This window comes from Gymnoscopelus braueri, assembly GCF_963280865.1.
Source record: "Gymnoscopelus braueri genome assembly, chromosome: 6".
Taxonomy (NCBI): Eukaryota; Metazoa; Chordata; class Actinopteri; order Myctophiformes; family Myctophidae; genus Gymnoscopelus; species Gymnoscopelus braueri.
This window is the reverse complement of record NC_137607.1, coordinates 44,349,115-44,376,245: the sequence shown is the minus strand read 5'-3', so window position 1 is coordinate 44,376,245 and position 27,131 is coordinate 44,349,115. Positions and strand designations below refer to the sequence as shown.

At 44.5% G+C, this 27,131-nt stretch overlaps 1 protein-coding gene across 1 annotated transcript in view; it reads right to left on the bottom strand.

Annotated features, from left to right (window-relative positions):
• ptprsa (protein tyrosine phosphatase receptor type Sa) overlaps positions 1-27,131 on the bottom strand; it is a 282,355-nt gene that overhangs the window by 187,434 nt on the left and 67,790 nt on the right. Inside the window, 1 exon segment of the mRNA XM_080431352.1 lies at positions 9,047-9,268. Within this exon segment, the coding sequence (XP_080287478.1) occupies positions 9,047-9,143 (97 nt within the window). The 5' untranslated portion in view covers positions 9,144-9,268.

Sequence of the window (27,131 nt, the reverse complement as noted above, 5' to 3'; positions counted from 1 at the left end):
ACAGCCCGACACATGTCAACACAATGGCTGCTGCCCGCTACAAGGCGTCTTGGTCAAGAAAGACACTCGCATAGATCAAACCTGTGGCTTTTTCTGATTGAGAAACTGTCTGTGTGCCACCCAGACGGCAAGTACAAATGCATGTCTAATCTCATGTACAGAAGCCTACATACAGTACACGCTGCTATGTGGACCTATCGAAGTGTAACCCCTTTTCTCCCTAATTTAGTCACACATTTAGTCACACTCCCCGCACACATTTTTGTGTATGCTGTTGTATCCTACTGTGTCACCTGTCAGTGAGGAGCCCCCACCGGGAGGCCTTCGTTGTACTCCTCCCGCCCAACACTCCCTGCTGACAGGTGCCGCCCCCAGCCCGTACTGTAGGGGTACTGTACGTACAGTGACAAACATCCCCCTCCTCGCCCAGCTTCCCTTCCCCCGAAACACAGGCCAATTGTATAGACGGAGACGCTCGGCAAAGCCGGATGCACCCGCTGTGGATTCGAACCCCCAGACTCCACGGTGGTGGGCAGGTACATTACCACTACGCCACCACAAGAGGGCCCAATGTAGGCATTTGTGATGGCATGTGTTAGCAATGTGTCTCTCTCAGCAGGGGGTCCCAGGGACCCTGGTTGTGTGTGTGTGTGTGTGTGTGTGTGTGTGTGTGTGTGTGTGTGTGTGTGTGTGTGTGTGTGTGTGTGTGTGTGTGTGTGTGTGTGTGTGTGTGTGTGTGTGTGTGTGTGTGTGTGTGTGTGCGGTTCTGAAGCAGGGGGCTGAGTGTTGGCCAGAGTCTCTAACAGCAGGGAGGGTACAAGTACAAATTAAATTAGTCTGCACTAACTTGGCAGCGGTGGTCCAATCATGTCATTTGATTTGTGAAGATAAAAGAGGGAGGAGTGAGTACAAAGAAATGTTATGAATATTGTCGCTGTCGGGTGGAAACCTAGCTTGTCCAAAACGTGTTACTTTTCAGGAAATGAGAAGAAGTCTTGTAAATTCTTTTCACTGGTTCAATATTTATAAAACCCACACACAGACTTTTTACTTTTTACTTTATTTTAAAAAAATAGCTAAAATAACCCATCTACAAGCTCACAATGCATCGCAATGCAACACGTTGTGAGCTTGTAGATATAGGCTACGTTCACCACTACTTTTGTACGACACTGTTGTACACCAAAGTAGGGCATTACTTTATGAAAAACATAAAAAGTATAAATATGGAGAATGATAGGGCAGAAGGTTTCTGCCCGACAGCAACGATTGTATAGAGAAAGATAGAGGAACAGAGTGAGAAACAGAAACATGATTGATCGGGGTTAGAGAGAGAACGGTGCATAAGAGAAACATGCAAACAGACAGCGCTAGAGAGAGGGAGAGATGGTTAAAAGGACAGACAGCAAATAAGAAAATTACTGTTACACCACCAGGCCATCAAAATGTTTCCCATTCGACAGCTTCAAAAGGAAAATAAATGATTGAGCCTCTCTCCCCCATTGATAAGACATCCAGCCAATTACAGTTACAAGAGCTGGCCAGTATGCCAACATGACAACCACTTATAACAAACAAGCATTTATATCAACAACTTATATCAACATCCAGTTATAACAGCCAGCACTTATTACAAACAACAACCATATAGAACAAATGACCAGTTTTAACAACCACTAATAAAACAACAACAATTATAAATAACATAAGAAACAACCACTTATAACAAGCAACACTTGTGTTGCAATGACTTATAACAACGTAAAACAACCATTTATAACGGCCCTAAAAATGATCACTTATAACCACTTGGAGTGACCACTATGAACCACTTATAGCGTCCACTTATAAATACCACTTGTCACATACCAAGCATTTATTTGCCCTGGGTGTCGGGGCTGATAAAGCAACCTAGAGCATCATAAAAACATCAGATAAGCATGTATGTATACGATATACTAGTCAGTAAACACTGACACTGTAAAAGTCCTGAGTGTCACTTTAACCACTTAAAACGACAACTTAATACGTTGACCTCACCGGAGTCCCCCAGGGGTGTATGTATACCACACCCCATCCTTTCTTCCCTCTACACCAGTGGTTCCTCAACCTCTGGTGTAGGGGTCCCCACATGATTTTGGGGTGGGTCCCCCAGGTGACCGTGAAGTGACAACTTTTAAGACTGCATCAACAGTAATCAACAAACTATACTACAAAAACTGGTCAAACATTGGTCATATCGTCAAATCGGCAAAACTTTTGAAAATAGCCGATCTACAAGCTCACAACGCCTCGCAATGCAAGCGTTGTGAGCTTGTAGATTGGCTATTTTCACAACAGTTATCTGTGGAAACGAGTCAAACAAAATGTAATGCCTCAACTCCTACAATTCCATGTCAGGGTGGGGGGTCCCCAGTTCAAATATGATTATTGTGGGGGGTCGCGGCCTGAGAACCACTGCTCTAACCGCTCACAACACAACGAGTCGTGAGCTTTTGTCGTGCTGCTATTTTTGTTAGCCCCAGAATAGGGACACTAGCGCTCATGTGGTTAACTCGGGTTTAACTTAAGTCTAAAAACGGACCCTTACAGGTCAATTTTCACAGTTAAACTAAACACCCAGGTTTTTCTTTTCTTTTTGCTGAGTGAATTGACGTGACACGAACCAGATTAGAAAGCAAGGAGGTCACCATTATGTGGATAGTTTTGTTGTGGTCATAAGTGGTTGAGACTCCAGGGCGCCGTGGGGCATTTAAACAAGCTTTAACAAGTTTTCAGAGGCCCTGAGGGGGTCAGGAGACTCACTACCGAGCACATAAATGTCCAAGGCAAAACTTCTGCTGCTGGCCAAAGGAAAAGGCCCCAAAATTGTCACTTGTGTGGTTTTTGCAACGAGACACTACATATTTACAATAAACTAAAATATATACGTTCAGGGAACTGTGAGTGCCACTTAACGGCTGAAAATCTTTGAGGGCGGAGGGATTACATTCATGGACAGACAATTGTATTTAGTAATGTATTTTAAAAGCTTTTAAAGCTGCCATCCAAAGCTTATTTTAATGAATAAAATGTTACTCCGGCCACACCCTAGCTGTGATGTCAGATAAGTCAGGTTACAGGTCTGCCCTAACCCTGAAGTTAACCTCACTAAAGCTATGCCTAAACCTACAATTTACAATTGAGGCATTTAGCAGACGCTCTTAACCTACCATCAGTATAAACAATATGCTATCAAAATAATAATCTGTACATTGAAACTATAGGATACCAGGTAAACATCAACCTAGCATCTGTCTAAATAACATGCATCTAAATTACTATTATTTTAACCTTGTGGTCAAAAAAGAAAAAAAAAAGGCCCAGGTAACAAAAACATTAGAACAAAATGACTAGGGTAAGTCTGCATGGTCGTCAAAACTAGGTCAAGTGCTACGGGCTAAGGTGGAGTCTGAAGAGGTGAGTCTTAACCCTAACCTCACAAAAACTATGCCTAACCCGAACCTCAAAACTACGCATATCCGAGGTCGAAACCCTCAGAAAAGAGGAAGGCTCGTGTCATCATATATGGGGGGGTCTCATGTCTGGCAGGAAAAAGCTTCAGGAATGGTTCAACTCTCAGAGGTCGGTGCAACACTGCCTTTCTGCCAGAAAAGACTTAAGAGTTTCATTACATTCATATTGCGTTCAAGCCTCATAGCTGGGCTGATTGTGGACTTATATGCTATTATGTTAGATATTAGATTGGATTAACATTACATTAGATTACATCAGATTAGATTAGACTACATTAGATTTGATTAGAAATGAGCCCAATCTGAATGACATTTCAAGGGGTCTTGATGGATGGCAGGGTTGTTCTCTGCTCCAGACACAAGGTGACAAGCTACAAAAAGTCTTAATATATATATACATTTGGAGGTCCTTGAAATAAAAAAAAAGTTTGAGAACCAGTGTTGTAGAGAAAAGTGTGTGAGGGCTGAAATGTGTTGTAAGACTTTAAGAGCTTACTGCGTACTTAGAAGAGGTATCCTGTAATAAGGAGGTTTTTGATTGGGCGGAGGAGAACGCCTCCCTTCCTTCATCAAACCTTCCATAGATGGCTTCAAACTGACAAACAATGAGAGAGAGAGAGAGAGAGAGAGAGAGAGAGAGAGAGAGAGAGAGAGAGAGAGAGAGAGAGAGAGAGAGAGAGAGAGAGAGAGAGAGAGAGAGAGAGAGAGAGAGAGAGAGAGAGAGAGAGAGAGAGAGAGAGAAAGAGAGAGAGAGAGAGAGAGAGAGGGGTGCAGTATCTAAGCACCGTTTTGAGTGATTGTTGTTGTTCCTTCCGGCCAAAAATGAGATATGAGATATCACTTCTGATGTACATGTACTGGGAAGGAGAGAGACATAGAGATAGAGAAAGAGAGAGATGGAAAATGGGACTACAGCCAATGAAAACAATGGGAAAGTTGTAGCTACACACACACACACACACACACACACACACACACACACACACACACACACACACACACACACACACACACACACACACACACACACACACACACACACACACACACACACACACACAAACATTGAACCCTAAGGGCAGGCCTCCTCTCTTCTAGGTTTATTTATCCAGAGAAACTCCTCTTGGTTTTGTTTTCCTAATGCTCCTCTAAGCTGCGTCTTAAGAGACAAATGGTGCAGAACAAATCCTGAGCCGAAGCTGCGGAGGTGATGAGATACTCAGTCACTCCTCCTGGTAGGAGGGCTGGGCGGTATACCACTTCAAAGCGCTATCGCCATTATTCCAAACCTTTTGCCACGAATGCGACGAATGAATGATTATGAAAGAAAGCGAAAATAGTAGACCTACAAGTTCACAACGCTTCGCGATGCGGCGGGTAGTGAGCTTGTAGATCAGCAGGTTTTCGCTATTTTTGTGCAATGAAGTATAATACAGGGTAACCCTATAATACTAACCCTACAAGTTGTTAATCAGACTAAAATAGGTGATTATATATTTTTTGTGTCGATTCGTTTATATAAGAAATACAGAAATATATATACGATTATATATACAGTATATACTAGATTATTCCATAAACCTACATGAGCAAGATTACATTCCAAATCTTCTACTTGCACTCAAGACACCTTAAACTCTAATGGACGGATTGCCGATGAAAGTTGCCGAGTGCATGTACGCTCCACGGAAGATGAACCCTATCGATTTCGGTGATCTCATGACCTTTCCTTTTAGCGCCATCCTGAGGCCACTAGCACACAAGATAAACTGTCATGTAATTCTACTATAGACAGCTTGCAATGAAATTTGATGAGCACATTTATGCTCCCCTGAGGTAACTATTAGATTTTGGTAGACACGCCCCCCATCCCTCTGGCGACAAGGCAGTCTAGGGGTAGATTTGGAAACGCTTGTAACTCGACAAAAGAGACATAATTACTGACCAGAGGGGAAGCAATCTTCTAGCTGGGATTTTAGGGCTGGTTTAGTCTTGCTTATGAGGGTGCGGTTAGGGTTAAGGCCAAATCATATACCTGTCTTATGAAAACTCACACACACACACACACACACACACACACACACACACACACACACACACACACACACACACTCGCACAACCCACATGTTGCACCCATTGACATGCATGTGTTCACACCATGCATGTGTTCACACCATGGGGATGAATCGCGCACGCACACGCACACACACACACACACAATCTTTCTGACTCTTTCTGGCTGCTCTGCCCATATATGGAGATCTGTCTGTCTGTGTCTGTGTGTGTCTGTGTGTGTGTGTGTGTGTGTGTGTGTGTGTGTGTGTGTGTGTGTGTGTGTGTGTGTGTGTGTGTGTGTGTCTTTCTCTTTCTGTCTCTCTCACTCTCCCCCTCTCTTTCTTTCTGTGTCTACCTCTCTCTCTCTACCCACTTTCATACAGACTTAACGGTGGAACAACAATGGCCACCCATTCTGTGTGTGTGCGTACAGTACCTTTTCTACAGAACAACGGGGTGGAATAATGGCGTACCATTCCCTCCTTGAACAGGCTGTGGAAAGGGGGCTTCTCTCTCAAAAATCCATGCATGCTTTCTTCTTACACACACACACACACACACACACACACACACACACACACACACACACACACACACACACACACACACACACACACACACACACACACACACACACACACACACACACACACACACACACACACACACACACACACACACACACACGCTCAGAAATACTGTCTCGGGATATCTTTCTTTCTCTTTGATACATAGATACACACACTCACACGCTCAAATGCACACACACGATTTGATGAACGTTTGCGTACACTTATACACAGTTAGCCCAGGGGTACAGTCTTCCAATTATATTCAGTCCCACCAGATCTTGAGGGGACAAGGAGGCTTTCCTCCTTTCGTCTCTCTCTATTCATCAACACCACTCTCGCACACACACACACACACACACACACACACACACACACACACACACACACACACACACACACACACGCAGCTTTAGCTAAAAGCATGATGTCATTTTCTGTCTCTCTCCCTCCCTTCCTCTCGTTGCCCCTCCTCTCTCCCTCTCTCTCCTCATGTCTTTCATAAATCACATTGAGGAGGAGACATTTTTAATCAAAAGATGAAAAAAGCCCACGTAACAAATCCAGCTTCTAACAAACATCTCCCTCTATTGTGTGTTGTGTGTATATGTCTTTGAAAGCATGTGTGTGTGTGTGTGTGTGTGTGTGTGTGTGTGTGTGTGTGTGTGTGTGTGTGTGTGTGTGTGTGTGTGTGTGTGTGTGTGTGTGTGTGTGTGTGTGTGTGTGCATCTCCAACTATCAATGCAATACATCTGTGTAGTTGGGTGTGCATCTATGAATGTCTGCCATGCACGTGTCCATTTATGTATGTGTGTGTGCGTGTGTGTGTGTGTGTGTGTGTGTGTGTGTGTGTGTGTGTGTGTGTGTGTGTGTGTGTGTGTGTGTGTGTGAGAGAGAGAGTTTGTACATTGTCAGTCATTTGAGCGCACTAGGGGGATGAGTGTTTGGACATCTTTTTGTAAATGTGTACACTCGGAGTGCTCTTGGTTATAACCGCGGTTAACCATAGCGTGACATCACATTTATACAAATTCACATTGCAGTTGCACATCACGAGTCCTGAGCTCAGCGACTATAACTGTAGAACTGACGTCAGTGCTTGGATGCAGCGAATGAAGCCAAACCGTCTCATTACAGAGAGAGCCTGCTACAGTACAAGGTGAACGGGTGTCCTCCTATGAAATTAAACAGTCATCGGTCTTTCTGGAAACGTTTTTCCAACCGTCCTGTGATTTCCTAGTTTGTCTCTTTGTCAGCTATACGGGTGAAGAGCGAAGCCGTTTGTTTATTTTAAAAGCCAAGCCGTTAAAATCTAATCAAAAAAAGACACTCAACTGGGGTCTTTATGTAGAACAAAAAGCCGCATTTCTCTCGTTTTGATGTTAATATAGATTTTGTGGCAGCCAGCAACACTGGATTTTTTATCAGAGAGAATAATACCTGGGCACTTCAAATACTGGAGCACTCGGCGGGTCTTCACGTATTTATTATTTTACAGGGGTGACTAACGTTTCGACTTGCGTCTTTCTCAGGGTAAAAAAAAAAGAACTAAATGGATTTTTGATGCATAGGCCTCTATGTTGGATAAATCCAACAGGATACATTTATCCAACATAGAGGCCTATGCATCAAAAATCCATTTAGTTCTTTTTTTTTTACCCTGAGAAAGACGCAAGTCGAAACGTTAGTCACCCCTGTAAAACTAATAAATCACGTCGAAGACCCGCACGAGTGCACTTCCAGTACTTTTTAATAATTGAGTTTTATGCATATGCTATGTTACATTTTTGGTCCAACACAGATAGTGATGTATTTTTGTGTAGACAGTGAGGCGTGCACCCGCCCCCAGCCATTCCTAGCGTGCAAGTACACAATAAAATCCTCAGTATTCATTTGTTCATTTGTTAAATTAATTAAATAAGTTAAAGTAACACTCAGGATTTTACAGTTGAGTTGCCAATGTGTGTTTTTTCTTGATTGGAAAACACATTGGATCAACTTGTGTTGTTTTTAAATGAGCAATGCAAATAAAGGTGGCTTGACTTGACTCGACTTGAACTTATTGTTGGTGGCAGGCAGGCTGTGATTTTGTGGCTGGGTTGGCGAGCGGAGGGGAAGACATTTATAGACGCGCACACAATGCAACAAGCAAAACAGTCCGTTTAAGTCTGATTGAGTAAGACAGTTGCCCCCGTCCGATGTTGGTCTCTCCCCTTAAAACCACCATTCACTTGAATAAATAAGCTGGAGACACACACACACACAGTGATAGGTTTTCTGTGTCTCACAAATATAAAGACTGTTGTTCGGGTATTTCCGCCCAGCCCAGGGTGTGTCAATCTGTCTGTCTGTATGGCTGTCTCTCTGTCTGTCTGTCGGTCCGTCTCTCCATGGGTTTATAACCACAGGCACCCTGGCCTCTCCGTTTGTCCCCGTTTGTTCGCTTGTATCCCACTTCCTGTGTTGGATGCAACCAACAGTGCCGTCCTAGAATAGAGCATAGATCTGAACTCCTGCAGCTCGCTCACAAACAATCCCATTTGTTCTCCTGTGGTTTCTTCCATTTTAGGATGCGGATCCAGTGTCAAGACAAGACGTGAAATGTGCTGAACTCACCTCACCCACTCTCACCACAGCACACGGGGTGAGATGAGTTCACTACAGTCAGCGTTGTAGCGCCTTAACACACACACACACACACACACACACACACACATATATATGTGTGTATATATATATATATATATATATATATATATATATATATATATATATATATGTATATACATTATGTGCCACTGACTTCTAACAGGGCCTCGCATTTCCCCATACGGCTCTGAGTGTGCTTACGTAAGGCAGAGCTCTACAATGCACAGTGAAGGTGTGAGTAGTAGTAGTGAGCTTACATAAGGCGTGAGATCCGGCGAGGAGCAGCGACACGGTGCCGAGAGCCAGCAGGGCCGTCGTCAGAGAGGGGCCTGGGACACCGCTGGTGGCGGCCATCTTGGTTCCGGTCGGGGTGGTGGCGGCCGGGCGGGGCGGAGCTGACCTTTGACCTGGCCGTAGAGCCGAGGCCCTGCTTGGGCAGCAAGGGGCCGGAGAGTCTTCACGCGGGACGGCTTAGCAATCTGTGAAAAACAAACGGAGATTGAGAGGTTAGATTTTAACGATAAGATCGTCCTGCTCGTAGGAGGAGATGACAGGACATCATGTGATGTGACACAACCCCGGACGTATACTTTTAAGTGATCATATATAATGATAATGGTATCATTTACAATCTTTGTGTTTTGGCAAATATTTGGCGGCCCACTTGCAATATCTCCACGGCCCACCAGTGGACCCCGGCCCATAGGTTGGGAATCACTGCATTATGTGGACGGGGAAAAAAAGGCTTCATGTTTTATCACGTCAGTCAGAAGGGATACAGGCGGTTGTTTTGCTCTGTGTGATCTTGAGCATTTTTCAGGTGTTCTCACAGACGCTTTGTAGAACAAACGGGCTCGCTAATGAGCACTGTGCACGTCAATCCATCGAGTCGTTCATCTGACACCTGCACCCTCATGACTCCCATACTTTCTCAACTCGAACGTCTTAAAGGCACAGACACAGTCAAAACAGCCTTAACTTTATTTAGATAATAATTTAAATCATTCAATCCGGGAACGCATCTGTGTCATTTTAAGATTTATTTGGCTATTCAAAAATAGCAGATATAGAGTAGATCTGATATGTCCGAATAATGATGAACATTTGTGCAAATCTTTGTATATATTTTTTAAGTGGTTAAGAGAAAAGTGTCTGTGGCTGAAAACTAGGTTTTGGGGGCTTAATTTAATAGAAGGAAAGTATCTTTGGATAATGGCTCCCCCAGACAATAACCCCCCACACACACACACACACACACACACACACACACACACACACACACACACACACACACACACACACACACACACACACACACACACACACACACACACACACACACACACACACACACACACACACACACACACACACACACACACACACACACACCGCAGCTCTCTCCTCACACTAAAGCAGTTTTCTCCTCCCTAGTTAGTGTGCAGTGTGTTTTAACATCCTGATCTGATCGCTGCGTTGCTTATCTCAGCACCTTGTAATTAGACAGACGCTCGCTGATATCCCACAACTCCTGTCTTTGTTTTCATCCAATTTGCTATTATCCCTGCTCTACACACACACACACACACACACACACACACACACACACACACACACACACACACACACACACACAGGACCCTCCCTCCCACCACACATGCACACACACACACGCACGCATGCTCATTGATATGTCTACCGTGTAGTGTGCGGTTATACACACTTTAATTAAAAATATGGGAATAAAGGGAACAAAAGGGAGGAAAAGATAGCGAGAGACAGGAAGAGAGACAGTGCGACAGAGAGACAGATAGAGAGAGACAGAGAGAGACAGAGAGAGAGCAGCACAGCTGTAAGGAGAGAGAGAGAGAGAGAGGCCGACACAGACGGGAGATTCGTGACATGAATGTGAACAGCGGTGGTGTGGTGTGAAGCCATGTCTCTGTGCTAGGGTTGCACAATATTGACATTTTGGCTAATATCCCATGACCGATTAATTGCACGATCAAATCGATTGATATACAAGTTTTCCAGTAGGGTTTGCTTCACACCTGTTCTATAGTCAGTAACTGTGATTCTGGGTGCAGATACAAAAACGGTATTATTTATGAATTGTTGGATATCAATTTTACGGTCAATGAAGTATATTATGGGTTGAAGTGGTTAAAGTGGCAACACTATTTGATCCTGATGAGAAAGGTAGCACATCTCACATTCCCAAGCCAAGGAAGACAATCTACTCTCCTATTTCACTAGTTGGCTCACACCACAGTAGAAAAAAAAATAAACGCAAGCGTTTCGGCACAGACCGAAACGCACAACAAGCAGTATAAGCGTTTTGCGATTGTGACGCGAGCCAAATAAATAAGTAAAACGTTAGAGTATTCCTCCTTGAATTGAGAAATTTGAGATATGCTACCTTTTTTCATATTTCTTTTAGAATATGCTCACTGGATTTTGGGGTTTAGCACTCGGCTGAGAATCCCACTGTTGAATCGCAACCTCAGTTTTCCAACTCGGCATGTGTTCCTCCTGCTGCTATAAAATATACTGGCAACAGTGTTTTTTACACAATGTGCACCGTCTCCAAAAAGTTTCAAAGCTCATTTCTGCTGCCAGATAAAATGGTTACAGACAAAAAGGAAAGAAAGGGGGAAGAATTGATTTCTTGAGCTGTGTCTGCCTGCTAAGTAAGAGGGAATAGTGGATTTGTGCTAACAGCATGCAGCTGGTTAACATACACGGTGGGGTTAGTGGAACCGGGGGCACGGCTGAACCTTTCTTCTTGCCAGAAATTGGGGGAAAAAAACACCACAGCTAATCACGGCGTAAACCGAGTACCTCAGACAGCATGCCGCAACGCACGCCTACACAATGAAGGTTCTGCCTGGCTGCAGGGTGTACTCTCAAAACGCACACACACACACACACACACACACACACACACACACACACAGTATACAGTACATGTATAGGAATCTATACTGGCTGGCGTGCGCACTCACACTCTCAGTATACAGTATATAGGAATCTATACTAGCTGACACAAACACACTGCCCTATACATGTACAGACATATATACCGACTCCTTTATATATACAACCCTCTCGTTTGTGTGTGTGTATAGTGACACACACACACGGAGGACTCTTTATCAGCCTAACAATGGGTCTTTTGTGGGGCGACATGCTAGAGATGAGTGGGTGCCCTTCAGAGCCTCAGCTCATCTTTCAACGCGACAGCAAACACACAGACACAGACACAGACACAGACACACACACACACACACCCCCCCACACACACACACACACACACACACACACACACACACACCCCCACACACACACACACACACACACACACACACACACACACACACACACACACACACACACACACACACACACACACACACACACACACACACACACACACACACACACACACACACACACACACACACACACACACACACACACTTACTTCAAGAATAGACAATCTACAAGGCTTAGGGCAACATCCACATTGGGTAGTTTTGAAAGAAATGTGAAAATAATGACATTGCCACAATGCCAAATAGAGACACCAGGTTGTTTGGCTGTTTTGCTGATACCGATGTCATTAAAAAGAAAGTAAAATAATGGCGATGTAATGGCCGATATATCGGCCAAACCAATGCTAAAATGGTCATGCTCTAGAGAGAAGTGACAGGCCTGTTGTTCGGACGGTAGGTAAACAATGCTGGAGTAGTGGAGGAATCTCAGCGGGGGAGGAAGGGCAACAAGGGGGCGTCTCTCTCTCTCTCTCTCCGAGCCCAGAGGAAGTGCAACCCATGTGGGGCTCTGATTTATGACCCTCCCCTTGGGGGCACAGCACAGCGCTGCCTCCTCTGCTGCTGCTGCCAGTCCCGGCTGCTGCTAACATGAACCTCCAACGCAATTACAGGAGCTATTGTTGTTGGACAGCACTTAGTGCATGTAGCCTGGGGCCCGCAGTGGTGGACCTCCTCCAAAACACACACACACACACACACACACACACAACACACACAGACGCACAGACGCACACACGAAGGCCTGATGCTACCTCACACCTGGATTGCAATGGCCAGCTGAAATAGACTACGGTAGGCTGGCACACAGAGAGACAGACAGAAGGGTAGACAGGTAAACAGATAGTTGAGAAACTTAAAAGCATTATAAACACTATAGCAGCTCTAACCACTTAAATCCTAGCACCCCTGGCGGGGGGACGCCTGCCTTAACAGCCAACACGTCGCAGCGCACCGTGAGTGAGCTTGTAGTTCGGCATGGGTTGTAGATCAGATTTGGTGTAGAGGGAAAAGTTACAGTGCAACCCAAACACCCGACAGAGGGCAGAGACAGACAGACAGTCGTCAACAGACATGCTAAAGTGTGTCTAAAGTAGCCCTGGGGTCACACACGCAACGCCACTTCCTTTTGCTATTAGCACCTCGACGGGAAAGAATTCTCGCTAAAAGCCACAGCCTCCTGAGTCCCCCAGGAAAGATGCAGAGGGATGAGGGGAGAGAGAGAGAGAGAGGAAAGAGAGGGTAAAAGGTGTTTAGCATTCCGGTACTGTTAGCAGGGAGGCTAATCGATTCATGAAAAACCCACTCGTCATTCCCCTGGCCGTTCCGGGTTCTCACAGGCCCGGCTCGTGAAAGAAAATGCTAATTGATACTGTAATGTTCACCGGTTCGGATGTGTCCTCGGACGACTCCTGAAAGGCCGGCTGTTTGGTGTCTGACATTAGAAAAGAAAGGGCTCATTAGCAACAGCAGGAACAAATGTTTTTTCTTCAACCCCTCCTTTGTGTGAATACGAGTCTGTATTCATGTTATAACTGCTCTGCCCACACGGGAACCGTGCAAGCTGGGAATGCATGCCCCACCCACTTACGCAATACCCATCGTACCTGTTGTACCCAAGGTCTGTCTGTCCATGTACCTTTTAATGCCAATTTATAATATAATATCCTTAATGTCATCAGTTTATGCCCATATATGGGCATATGGGTCGGATCGGCGGTTCTAAACTGCAAATCTGACCGACTTGACACTGGGCACCACACTCACTTGGGCCCTCACCCACCTGGGTGACGCACGGCAGCCATTTTGCACCAGAACGCTCACCACACATCAGGTGGAGGTGGAGAGGGAATCAATGAGCCAGTTGCACTGGGGGAGGATTATGTGGCCAGATGGAGAAAGCCAGGTTGGGAATGTCTGCCAGGACATTGGGGAAAGCCCTACTCTTTGATATAAGTGCCATGGGATCTTTAATGACCGCATTGAGTCAGGAGCTGGTTTAACTGTCTCATCCAAAAGGACCGCTCCCACCGCACCGGGGCAGCTGTTATTAGGGACCAGAGGGAAAGCTGCCCCCTACTGGTCTGGCCCACTACCTGGATTTTCCAGGTAGGTCTCCCATCCAAGTTACAAACCATACCCCGTAGCCCTAGTTTATACTTTGCTGTACAATGGTATCGCGAGATTAATACACAACAGCTTGTTGATAGGCTATTTGGTAACACTTATAATGCATTATAAACATACTTATAGTGCATTATAATCTGCTTATGACACTGTATAATTATAGATAAGAACTCATAAATAATCATAACGCTTTATAACAATTAACACATTATAAAGCATTTTATATTGACTTGTGACTATAACTATACTGTAAAGATTATAGTGCATTATAAGTATGTTTGTAAAGCATTATGGACATGGGATGCATGGCAAGTGTTACCTGTTATTTTCACTATTTTGGTGAAAAAAGCTAGAAGCCATGTTCAGCCCAGATTGATTCAACGCAAGAACAGTTTTTCCTATGTGGGGAGAATTTAATGGTTTTTAACAGCGAGGGCCATCGGTTCAAATCCCATTTGTGGAAGTGCAGGGGTAAATCAATGACAAATCAATGGCACTCTTGAGCAAGGCACTTAATCCTCTGAAACTGCTCAGTGGCCAACAATAGAAAAGCCTGTGGAATATCTGCCAAGTGAACAATGGAAAAAGGTTGTGCCGTTGAAGAGCATGTCACAGTAAAACCGGCAGTGTTATTTTAACTCCGGGAGCGCTACCTACCACCCGTACGGATCCATTCTTAAACTCCCAGAGTTAAACAAACACTCTTCTCTTTCACTGCGTACGAGCTCAGCAAAACCTCCCCGGATGAATAAATTAATGAATTTAACATTATAATGATGTCCCCCTCTCTCCCCACTAGCCTCTACTGTAAGTTAAAGCTGTGAGCGTTTGAGGTGGTGACGTTAACCGTGAGATCCGTGGAGAGAGCCCCTGTTTTTCAGCTGACACTGGCACCATGCAAAATACACCTCGGAGTGTCCTCCTCCCAGCATCAATTATTTAACCACACTACTGGTGCTGCAGAGGCCCCAGTCTCAGCTATTACTCTCTCTAGTAATCTAAGCTCCGCCACATTACACAGGCCTCACACACGCACACTCACACACTCATGTGCACGCACCCGCACACACATGCACACACACGCGCACGCACAACATTTATTTACGTTCACATAGCACAACTCATTCTTGAACCGAAAGAAAAATAACTAGATTTAAGCCATATTACCTTGTCCTACAAAAAATAGCAAAATAAATATATGAGCTTGTAGATCTGCTATTTTCACTATTTTGTTTTTTATAAATGTAGATAAATAACGGATTCATAATTAATGAACGAAAATAATCATTAGTTGCAGCCCTAGTTCAGTCATCCCTACAGCAGCTGGGTTTTAGTGTTAGATCCAAAATGGCGGCAGTGCTTTCTGCAGGCAACCAGTAGTGGGTTTTAGTGTCAGATCCAAAATGGCGGGAGTTGCTTTCCGCAGGCAACCAGTAGTTAACCAGCGGGCAACTCTCCCTCTGACACGGTAATGGCTCTTAATTCACATCACTACCTTGTGAATTATTGATGCAAACACGCGTTCCAATCTGCTGCCTGAGAAGGGAAACGCAGGCGAACACAGGTGTGTCCAGTGTGTGCGTAGGATTTTGTGTGTGTGCGTGTGCGTGTGCGTGTGCGTGTGCGTGTGTGTGTGTGTGTGTAAAATCACCCGTGTTAAATTCTGTTAATTTATCCATGTGTAATACAGATGTAACCAAATGGACCCGTAAAGCTAAAGCATTGGCTGCCGGGGGGAGATACTATATTGGGCCTTTGGTCTTCAGGCAGAGACTTTGAGCCACTCTCCTACTTACACACATGCACACACACACAGACTCACACATACACAAACCAACACATGTACTTTCAAACTCACTGAGGCAGTACACACACACACACACAACTTCCCACGTATCAAGTTACATTCACCAAGAAGATCCAACACCTCACAGTTTTGGCCGGGGGAGATATCAGGCTTTTGGTCTGCATGCAGAGACTTTGAACCACTCACACACACACACACACACACACACACACACACACACACACACAAACCAAACACATGTACTTTCAAACTCACTGAGGCAGCACACACACACACACACACACACACGCACACACACACGCTCACTGTAAAGACGTGAAGTTCACATTGACCAAAGAAGATCCAACACCTCACAGCTTTCACTGCCCCGAGGCCAGGAGAAAACATACTAATGAACAGTGTGCTGCCGCCGCTCGCTCCACTGCACATGCTGCTGTAGACTTTGGTCTGGTCATGACTACTGATATCACTAGCGTCTGTGTGTGGATGGAAGGAAGATCAAAAGAATATATGTTTAATGTCTCCAAGCCTTGAGAGAAAATTACTGCTTTCAAGGCCTGTTTTGGGCCAAATAAAGATTTCTCCGGGAGCAGTTAGGCTGCTGTTGGAGAAGCTGTACAGAGAGGGAGAGAGAGGGAGAGTAAGCTGCGTAGCATCGTGTTGAGCGAGTTCGCATGTGAAAGACGGGGAACGCGAGAGAAGAGAAGAGGAAGATTAGTATTTAACAGTATTTAAGTGCGGAATGCGTCTGGGTATGAGAATGTGTGTGGCTTCGTGGTTTTTGCCCTGATGTGGTTAAAAAACTCCACCCTTCTGGCTCTTCCGAGTAAAGCGATGCAAATGCTTTAAGAGCTATTTTGCTAATATTATCTGGGATTGTTTCTTGTTTATCTCCTGTCAAACTGAATTAAAAACAATACTTGAGTTCACTAAAAGAAGGCTTGAAAGGAATTGGGTTCCATACATTCCACACTGCTAACGTTTAGCTATGGGCCACGATGAAATAGAGGGAGCCGAGCTCATTAACTGGGACGACCCTGGTGAAAAATGTCCTGCTTGAATCCCACCGGTCCAAAGACAACTTTAGACCACCATCCCCTGATAAATCATGTTGGACAGCTGGCGATTTAGCCCCCTAGCAGGTTAGAGTTTAACCTGGTAACTAAGCCTAATTTATGTTGCTTTTCCTAAAAGACCAAAAAATAACTGCTCTACAAGCTAATGCTAAAGTGATGGGAGTATAAATTAAGTTGTAGCTTGTTAGCCTGTGTCCTTTGACCCGTTGTCTGTTTTAACAGACCAAAGTTGTCATTTCAAAAATGAAAACTCCCTTAGTTTTGACCTTTTTGGGGATGATGGGTGCGACGGACAGCCGAGAATATTACAGAATGGAGTTGCGTGACCGCAAAAATAAATGAGGAGATCCGGACGTTTTTGGATGTTCCGCATGTGGACATCGTTTGAGACGTGAACGCCACTGAAATGAAAAGGCATCATTGCCGTCCTGCGTCCTTGCTAGTCAACCTCCACATAAATACCCACAAATGAAGCCTCGTATTTAATGATCCAAAAATAGTTCGCATTAATTGTCTGCATAAATCATTGATGCGAAAGAAAACAAAAGTGTCCTAAAAGTCATTTATATCTACAGGCTGTCATGTAAATTAGACATTTGTTTAGACACGTCTGTCTGTTGTCCCCAGAGGACACAGACAAAGAATCCCTTCAAAGTGAGTTCTGCCGTTCTTTTATGACCATAATTTAACCAACAGTTAAACTGGGCCCAAAGGCAACAACAAAAATAAAGTCCGCCACACAGACCTCTTTCTCCTACAACATTTGGTAACACTTTATTTTAGGGTCCGAACACAACAAAGCTATTACACCTATTGCACTGTCATTACAAGACAAAAACGAATTCCGTTCCGGCTTCACCTAGCTGATGGATGCTCAGATGGTCATGATGAGTGCTCGAGGGGGAGCTGTTAAGAGGTTAAATGTCTTGCTCAAGGACAATTCGACACATGTATACACATACTGTATAGTGGGCACAGGATGGGAGGTGAACCGGTGACTGTTGGAGAGTGGCATTGGGGGGAAAACCTATGACATCATAAAATCAATGTACACTAACAACAAATGTGCAGTTAAAATAGGCGAAAAGCACACAGACTTTTTCCCCCAAAGCCGAGGAGTTAGACAGGGATGCAGCCTGAGTCCAACACTCTTCAACATATATATCAACGAATTAGCAAAAACGTTAGAACAGTCCACAGCTCCAGGCATCCCCTTGGCAAACACAGAAATCAAATGCTTACTTTTTGCAGATGACCTGCTGCTGCTGTCTCCAACCAAGGAAGGACTACAGCAGCAACTTGATCTCCTACACAAATTCTCCCAGACATGGGCCCTGACAGTGAACCTAACTAAAACTAAAATCATGATATTTCAAAAAAGATCCAGCCGCCAAAACCATCAATTTTTCCTAAATACAATCCCACTAGAACAAACAAAAAACTATACCTACCTTGGCCTAAACATCAGCAGCACAGGGAACTACAACCAAGCTGTAAAGGACCTGAGAGACAAGGCAAGAAGGGCATTCTATGCTATCAAAAGAAACATCAAAATAGACATCCCAATTAAAACCTGGCTTAAAATACTGGACTCTGTGATAGAACCAATTTCCCTCTATGGTTGTGAGATCTGGGGACCATTAGCAAACCATGACCCTGAAAAATGGGATAAACACCAAACCGAGACCCTACACACAGAATTCTGCAAATCCATTCTCCGTACCCAGCGAAAAACACCAAATAATGCATGCAGGGCAGAATTAGGACGATACCCACTAATTATCAAAATAAAAAAGAGAGCACTTAAGTTCTACAACCACCTAAAAGAAAGCGACCTAGATGCACTCCATAACAAGGCACTCACACACAGCGAAACCCTAGAGAGATGCCCCCTCAGCCAGCTGGCCCTGGAACTCCGGGCACAAACACAAACAGAGCCACGAGATAGAAAACCCATTGGACTAAACCAAATTATAAAACAGCAAAAGGAAAACTACCTGACACACTGGAAAGAAGCAACACAAAAGCAGAGTAAACTAGAATGCTATCTGGCCCTAAACAGAGAATACGCAGTGGCAGAATACCTGAGCACCGTGACTGACCCAAAACAAAGAAAAATCTTAACTAGGTACAGACTCAGTGAGCACAGTCTTGCGATCGAGAAAGGTCGTCACAGGCAGACCTGTATCCCGAGAGAAGACAGACTATGCACCCACTGCACACAAAATGAAGTGGAAACCGAGCTACACTTCCTAACCGTCTGTCCATTGTACCAAGACATCAGAGACACATACTTCCCACAGATTACAACCACACACGGAGATTTTGAAAACATGACCAATGACAAAAAACTCCCATATCTGCTGGGCGAAGTACAACAATGTGCAAACACAGCAGCAAGATTCGTGAGTTGCTGTGATAGGAAAAGGATATCAAACGGAACACAACCACCCTAAAGACTAATCATTGGGTATATTCCGGCACTATAACTGCACCCAGTGATCTTGGTACATAGAAATTGATCTATTGAAGATTCTGACTTTCAAATGTACATATTTTTTGTTTTGATTGTATTGCTGTATTGTTGTATTATGCTTTCTGCTTTGGCAATGTAAACGTATGTTTTCTCATGCCAATAAAGCCCTTTGAATTGAATTGAATTGAATTGAATTGACTGTCTTGATTACCTGACGGCCTCTCTACCCAATAAACTACACAATAAATGCACTTTTTTCCTAAATTGTAACAAAATCTGCAATGATTGACAGTATAGTTAATCAATGTTTAGTGGAATGAGTCAATAGTTCTTCTCAGTGGAACTGGATACAGTAACCTCTATAATAAGTGTAATCAGTGCTCTTCAACGCAGCAATGTGTAATCAGCACTCAGTATTCTCAGAGTGGAACTGGCACTGGGGCTATCATTATGAAAGAATCTGGGTAACACTTTACTTAAAGTAGCCGTTTATAAAGCATTGTGATGCAGTGGAGAGGGCTTATGAAGGTTTGTATCTCCTAACCTGCTCACTCAGCCAAGCTTTCTTCAAAACTGTCGAGTGGAGTCTGAAACCGCTTAAAACATTTAAACATTTAAAAAGTGAAAGTAGCAGATCTACAAGCTCACAACGCGTCGCATGGCGACGCGTTGTGAGCTTGAAGATCTGCTATTTTCAAAAATGTTGTGCAATACTCTTTGCATGATGAAGTAGCATTCATTTACGAAAAAATATGGAGATACAAGGTTTCTGCCCAGATAGCAAAACGATATGTTGCAGGTAGATTGTGGACAATATAAATCACGAACGCATTGAATTTCTGACCAATAATAACGCACGATTCACATTGGTGTCCGACCGTCTTCAGCGGAGATGTTCGGCCTAGTCAGAGAGTCAGGAGGAGGTGCAAGAAAAGAACTTCGGCTTACAGGGAATGTATTCATTAGTATTCTCCGCAATTACGTAATTTTGTTGTTTTTTTACGACCTCCTCGCCAAACGTCATTTCCACACGGAGGAGTATGCTATGCTGCAGGCTTCGGACTGTATATGAGAGACAGCCATCTGTTTTCAGAGCCGCCTAACAATACTGACTCCAGGTGCCGTTAGCCTCAATCCCCCCCCCTCCCCCTCTCCCCCTCTCTCTCCTCCTCGCTCACCCCTCCTCCCCCTCTCTCTCTCTCTCATTACACCTTTTCATTTTTCTGGGTCAGTCCACCACGACTGAAGGCTGGCTTCAAAGACATCCATGAATTAAAGTATATCCGTGTGTGTGTGTGTGTGTGTGTGTGTGTGTGTGTGTGTGTGTGTGTGTGTGTGTGTGTGTGTGTGTGTGTGTGTGTGTGTGTGTGTGTGTGTGTGTGTGTGTGTGGATTCTAAAAATGTACATTCTCCCTGTTCAGATTCGTCCTCGGCTCTCACCAAATCTCCATCTCTCTCTACACTTCTTTATCTCCATCCACTCGTCCTCCTCTTCCTCCTCTCCCTCCAGCTCCGTTCCACCTCTCTTCTCCTCTCCACCTTCTTCCCCAATTGCTTCTCCCCTTTCTTCTGCCTTGGCTGGATTCGTTCTCATCCCACCGTATTTTATTCCTTCGCTTTCCTCTCCCTCACATCCTTTCTTCGTCTCTCTTCCCCTCTTTCTCCCCCCCCCCCCCTCTCTCCTGTGGACCTCATGCATACTTAACTGTGCTGGCGTTGCAGATGTTTGCTAAGGAAATGGTATGAATTTGCATGGATCTGCAGGACTATTATGTAAATGCCCCCTGCGTGACTGACTTCCTGCTTCACTCCTTCGCTGCCGTTCCCTCCATCCTGATCTCGGGAAAAAAAGGTGTGTATCTATAATTTAACCCTCTGCCACACTTTCACCACCACTGCCAAGCACCACTAAGCCTTGGTGAAGAAGTGTGAGAGCGTTGCACAAGGTGACAGAGAAAACCAGGGTAAAACCAAGGCTCCTGTGCGGAATGGCTTGAGTTGACAGAGGAATAAAGCTTGAATTTCAAGGTTTTTTAGGTGCACCGATATGCTGGTTTGAGATCAATAGAAGGCTAAAAATACTTGTATTCCATATTGGCGAGGCCTGCCCTCACTATGCAAACACTTTTAGGTGCTTTGAGTTTATTTATTTATTTTTTCCTTCGAGGAATACTTCAATTATTTTCAGGCTTATCTTCATTATAGGTAATTGGTCCTCCCTAAAGCTCATTAGAAGAGTCAAGTCAAGTCGAGTCAATTTTAGTAATAAAGCCTGTTTAAAAACAACCAAAGGCCGACCAAAGTGCTGCACAGCATGAACATTATAACCCAAAAAGCATCAAATCCAGAGCATACAAATCCAGACAGGAAGACAAAATCTTAGCTGAGGTTAAAAAATGGTACCATTTCCCTTGCCCTGTGGCTCAGAGGTGGGCTGTGTGTGGACAGTTCAGAAACCTGCCTACCAATGACATCATCAATGGGGATTCCAAGCTAATGGAAACAACAGCCTCTTTCTCTTCCTGGAAAGTTAGCGCGCATAAATAGAAGGCCCTGTTGCGTCAATAAAATTATCACCAATTACCACCGATGATGTCTTGGTAGGCTTTTATTTTTATTTTACTATAGTACACCTCTGAGACACAGATCATGAGTGCATTAATGGACTACAATGTCAACCAGCTTTTTTTGTTTGTGATTTTATCCATTTTGGCGTTTTTAATGGTTATTGTGTACTTTTAAATGATGCCAATAAAACATTTAATTCAATGTAGACAGAAATGGCACAGTCCTACACTGAGCATTAGAGGGCCCATTTATGGAGATCATATTTGGGGGGAAAAGTGAAATGTTAGTCTTGGCGAGAGTACTCAGAAATATTCATTCTGAGAAAGAGGTGTTAATGCACCCCTGCTTCCTTTATTCTAAAGAGCAGTAAGCAGTGCAAGAACCAATAGCCAGAAAACAGCTCTGACAGATATTACTGTGTGAAACCTCTTTTTCCCAGTTCCACAGATCAATAATACCTATTTCCTCAGTCCAATATATGTCAATGCCAGTCTATATCTAACGGCAGCTTTGCACAACACCTACTATAGGCTATATCCCACGTGAGCTCTGCAAAAAAATGCACATGCTTGCCTTTTTCCCACACGATTATAATTACCATAGTGGCCGTGCAAAAATATATAATGCTCCGGTGTTCTCCCCCCCACCCCCCCGGGTACCTAGGTGAAGGTGGTTTGCGTAGACAGGCAGGGAGAGAGAGCTCTGGCGCTCTGTGACCTCATTAAGGGGCTTCACCCGACCACCATGGTAACCGCTCCCGCGGGAATCGCTTTTCCCAAGAGCCTTTGCCCTCGACCATCCCCAACCCCCCCCCTCCCCACCACCACCCGCTAAACCTCTATCCTGCATCTTCCCTTTCCTTCCTCGGCGGAGGGGGGGGAGTGAAAGGAAAAAAAGGTGTTTGACACTTCAGACTCCAGCTTGGCTAAGCCACCTGCCACTCCCCCCTCCCCCCCCGGGAACTCCATAACCTTCACCGGGAATGTCAAGCCGTTCCAGTATCCCGGGCAAGAACACACTGCTGGGAAGAGAGAATAACAACGCTACCGTTTGACAAACCTGACACCTACAAACTTATATAATGGCTTACATAAGGGGTTGTTTGCATGATGGGAAGTAAAGCATGTTATTAGTGTTAAAAAAGTGAGTCATCCGAAGACCATAACTAACAAAACATTTATGATTTGAGAAGGACGATCCTCTATACTTTTTTTGTCTTGTGTAACTTCAGGCCTTTTGTTTGTATAGGGAAAACGGTCAGAATCACTGGCTAACCACTGTATGATCCTGTCCTGTGCTGGTTGGGTTTTTGGACTTTCCTACCAAACACCAAACTAAAAAAAAATGGCCGAACGCCCGAGTTTCTACTACGCCTCCACAGCAGGAAACCGTGCCTAACAGAAACATTTTGAGCCTGTAGTGAAGTTTCGAGCGCCTGTTTTCCTCAGCCTGCGGTTCGATCGGAGCATGGAAACCGAGGCCAAGGGTTTATCAACAACGAGATGCAGAGGAGGTGCACTTCCTCTGACCGCATCCTTGGCTGTGGGCGCTCAGCCACCGTCAATAGTTTGTGGAAGTTGCCCAATCATTTTTTTGTTTGTCGAGGAGGGCAGTGGTTCTCAACCCACGGGGTCCCGAACCTGAAAATAGCTGATCTACATGCTCACGCGAAGCGTTGTGTGTGAGCATGTAGATCGGCTATTTTCACAATATCTATCTGTCACACAAAATGTAATGCCTCAACTCCTACAATGACGAGTAATTATCAGGGTGGGGGGGGTCAAATATAATGGGGTCGCGGCCTGAAAAGGTTGAGAACCACTGGAGTAAGGGTATAATAACAGTTAATCGAACTAATCGATTTGAATAAAATAATACATTTTCAATCAATTTGTATTCTTTTTCAAATTATAAAAAAAATACAGTATAGCAAAAAGAGTTAAACGCGTTGTGAGCTTGTAGATCAGCTATTTTCATAAAAATGTTTGCGTGACACAAGTATAAAATAGGGCTTAAGTGGTTAATCAGACTTGATTTAGTCAGTAAAAATACATCATGATTATGCAATTAATAGACACAATAATCACTAAGAATAATGAGATAGCTGCAGCCCTAAACTTGTGCTCTCGCACATATATTTTTTGCGAGTGCTGCTATATTTCCACTCACTCATCGGGGTGATTTCCACAAGGTTATGAACCCGCACTCATCCTCCTAATATGAGAACCTGGATCTCCGTGGCTTTTATCTGGAGTCCACCTCCGGGGTTGAGGCTGAGTGAACAGCAGAGTGCTGGAGGTCAGGGAGGCAGCGCAGCAGCACCGGAGACAGACAGCGGGTAAATTGCTGGGGGTTCTGACCCGGCTAAATGCACTCTTTATTGCACGGCCAGACTGTATGGAGTGGGACCCCGCCAGACGTATATCTGTCTCCCGTCGCGTCGCATGTGAAAAGCCATAAGCAGTGGTGTAAAGTAACTAAGTACATTTACTCAAGTACTGTACTTAAGAAACATTTTTAGGTGCTTTTACTTTACTGGAGTATTTCCAGTTTTCAGGGCTTTTACTTTTCCTCCACTACATCTCGTTGAAAACTTTGGTTACTAGTTACTTTTTAGACTTCGACTATTATCGCAAAACACACTAACCACTTCAGCCCTATATATATTTCGGCCATTTGAAAATAGCCGATCTACAAGCTCAAGTTTCAGAAATAGCAAAAAAAAAGATGATCTACATAGGCCTGTCCCCTGAAAGTGGACGAATCGAATAGTGTGTCGAGACCCCCTCAGTCGACGCAAATTATTTGATTTGAGAAGTCTGTGTTTCAACGTTTCGTAAATACGACTCTGATTCGACTAGATAAATACCGAGTCGGGGACAGCCCTAGATCTACAAGCTCACAGCACAAGCTCACAACACGTTTTCGCAACTGTTGCGTGACACTCTTGTACGACTAAATAGGGCATTAATTTATGGGGGATATATGGAGATACAAGGTTTCTGCCCGACAGTGACAACATGTTCATAGGTCGGTTGTGTGTGTATGTTCTTCCCCATTATGTGCACAGTATGCTTGCACACACGTGTGCAGCATGACACAAATGCCCTCCCATCCATCGGAGGGCAGCGATACGGAGAGAGCTGGGGCACATGCATGGATTAATATTCCCACAACGTCCCCCCCCCTGTGTGTCTATTTATACAGCGCAAGATGGCAGAGGCTGCCAAGCCAAGCCAAGCCATGTGTCACTGACACCCAGTCTCAACCTCGGGGACATCTGTCCCCCCCCCCCCCCCCCCCATCACCTATACCTACACCTTTCTCCCTCAATGTCAAACACTGCTGCCTAATTCAAGCTTTTTGACACGTTCACTCTTGGATTGAATAAATATATATATATATATAGTTGGGCAGAAACCTCCATATTCTAACTTGTTTGTTTTTTCGTAAACTAATGCCCTACTTGATCACACTACACCAGTGGTTCTCAAACTTTTTCATGCTAAGGACCCCCAAAATTATATGTATTTGGCTGCAGACCCCCCATCTCAAAAATATTTTGTGCCAGGGTTTTTCAAAAATAGCAGATCTACAAGCTCGAGCTTGTAGATCTGCTATTTTTGAATAGCCAAAGTATAAAATATGGTTAAAGTGGTTCAAATGATTGTGACGTTAACACATTTTGCTGGGGACCCCACTTTGAGAACCAATGCACACTGTCACACAAAAGCAGGCCTATACCGACTCCCTCCGGACACACAGACCCTCTTGTAAACAGCTATAGCCTTCTGCAGAGCAACGCCATGTGAGAACACGCCGTTGTACCGCCGGGAGTTCAGTCAACTGTAAACAAGTCAGTCAAGAGTGGAGGTGAATAATAGGTGAGGCTACTGGCCCGTCAATCAAAGCAGCCTTGTAAAAGAACAAGACAGATGGTCAGGTTCTAACTGTCTGTCACTCGCACACGCTCGCACACACACACACACACACACACACACACACACACACACACACACACACACACACACACTAAAGACAACTGGTTCCCATGGCTTTATGGTCCCCCTCTTTAAAAAGTGCAGAGAAACAGACGGCAACAAATGGTGTGTCCCTGACTCAGAACAAAACAAAACATCTAAAACCACACTGCTTCTCAAAGTGGGGTCCACGGGACCCCCAGGGGGGGGGGGGGGTGTGGAGGGGGGAACATGAACAGGAACACTCACAACCCAGCAATGAGATGTAGGGCTTGAAAAGTTAATCAAACGAATCATACTCTTTGTGTCTTCCTCATCCAGTTATTTCACTCTCATGCTCTGTCTGTCTGTCTGTCTGTCTGTCTGGCTCCTACTCTGTCAATTTCTCTATCCATCCATCCCTTGCTTCTCTGCCATTCTCTACCTCCCCCGCTCTGTCTCTCTGTGTATTCCTCTCTCACACAATCCCTTTAATCTCTCTCTCTCTCTGTTCTGCATAATAGAGGCTGGTGAGCCCAGAAGCGTACAGAGACAGATTTATAGTCAGGTTTCTATTTAACCACTTGAGCCAGCCCTGAATTATACTTCATTGTACGATGGTGTCGCACGGTGAAAATAGCCGACCTACAAGCTCACAACAACCCATCACATCGTAGAGCGCTGCGATGTGCACGGCGGACTATAAATGAAGCATAACAGGCCTATAGGGTCTTTGTGAATGTTCGCCTATAATGACAATCCGGAAATATGGACGAGTTAGGGTTAATGTCATTAAAGTCAAAACTCGCAACAGAACGATAAACAACGACGAAGCCCACTGCAAGTCGTTATGCACACACACATGTACACATTCAAAAACACATCTACACACAGGCAGGGTTGCACACCACATTCATGGCTCACACAGAGACTTTCACTAATACAGAAACGCACATACTGTACAGTTGTGTGTGCGCGCGCGCGCATGCACACACAC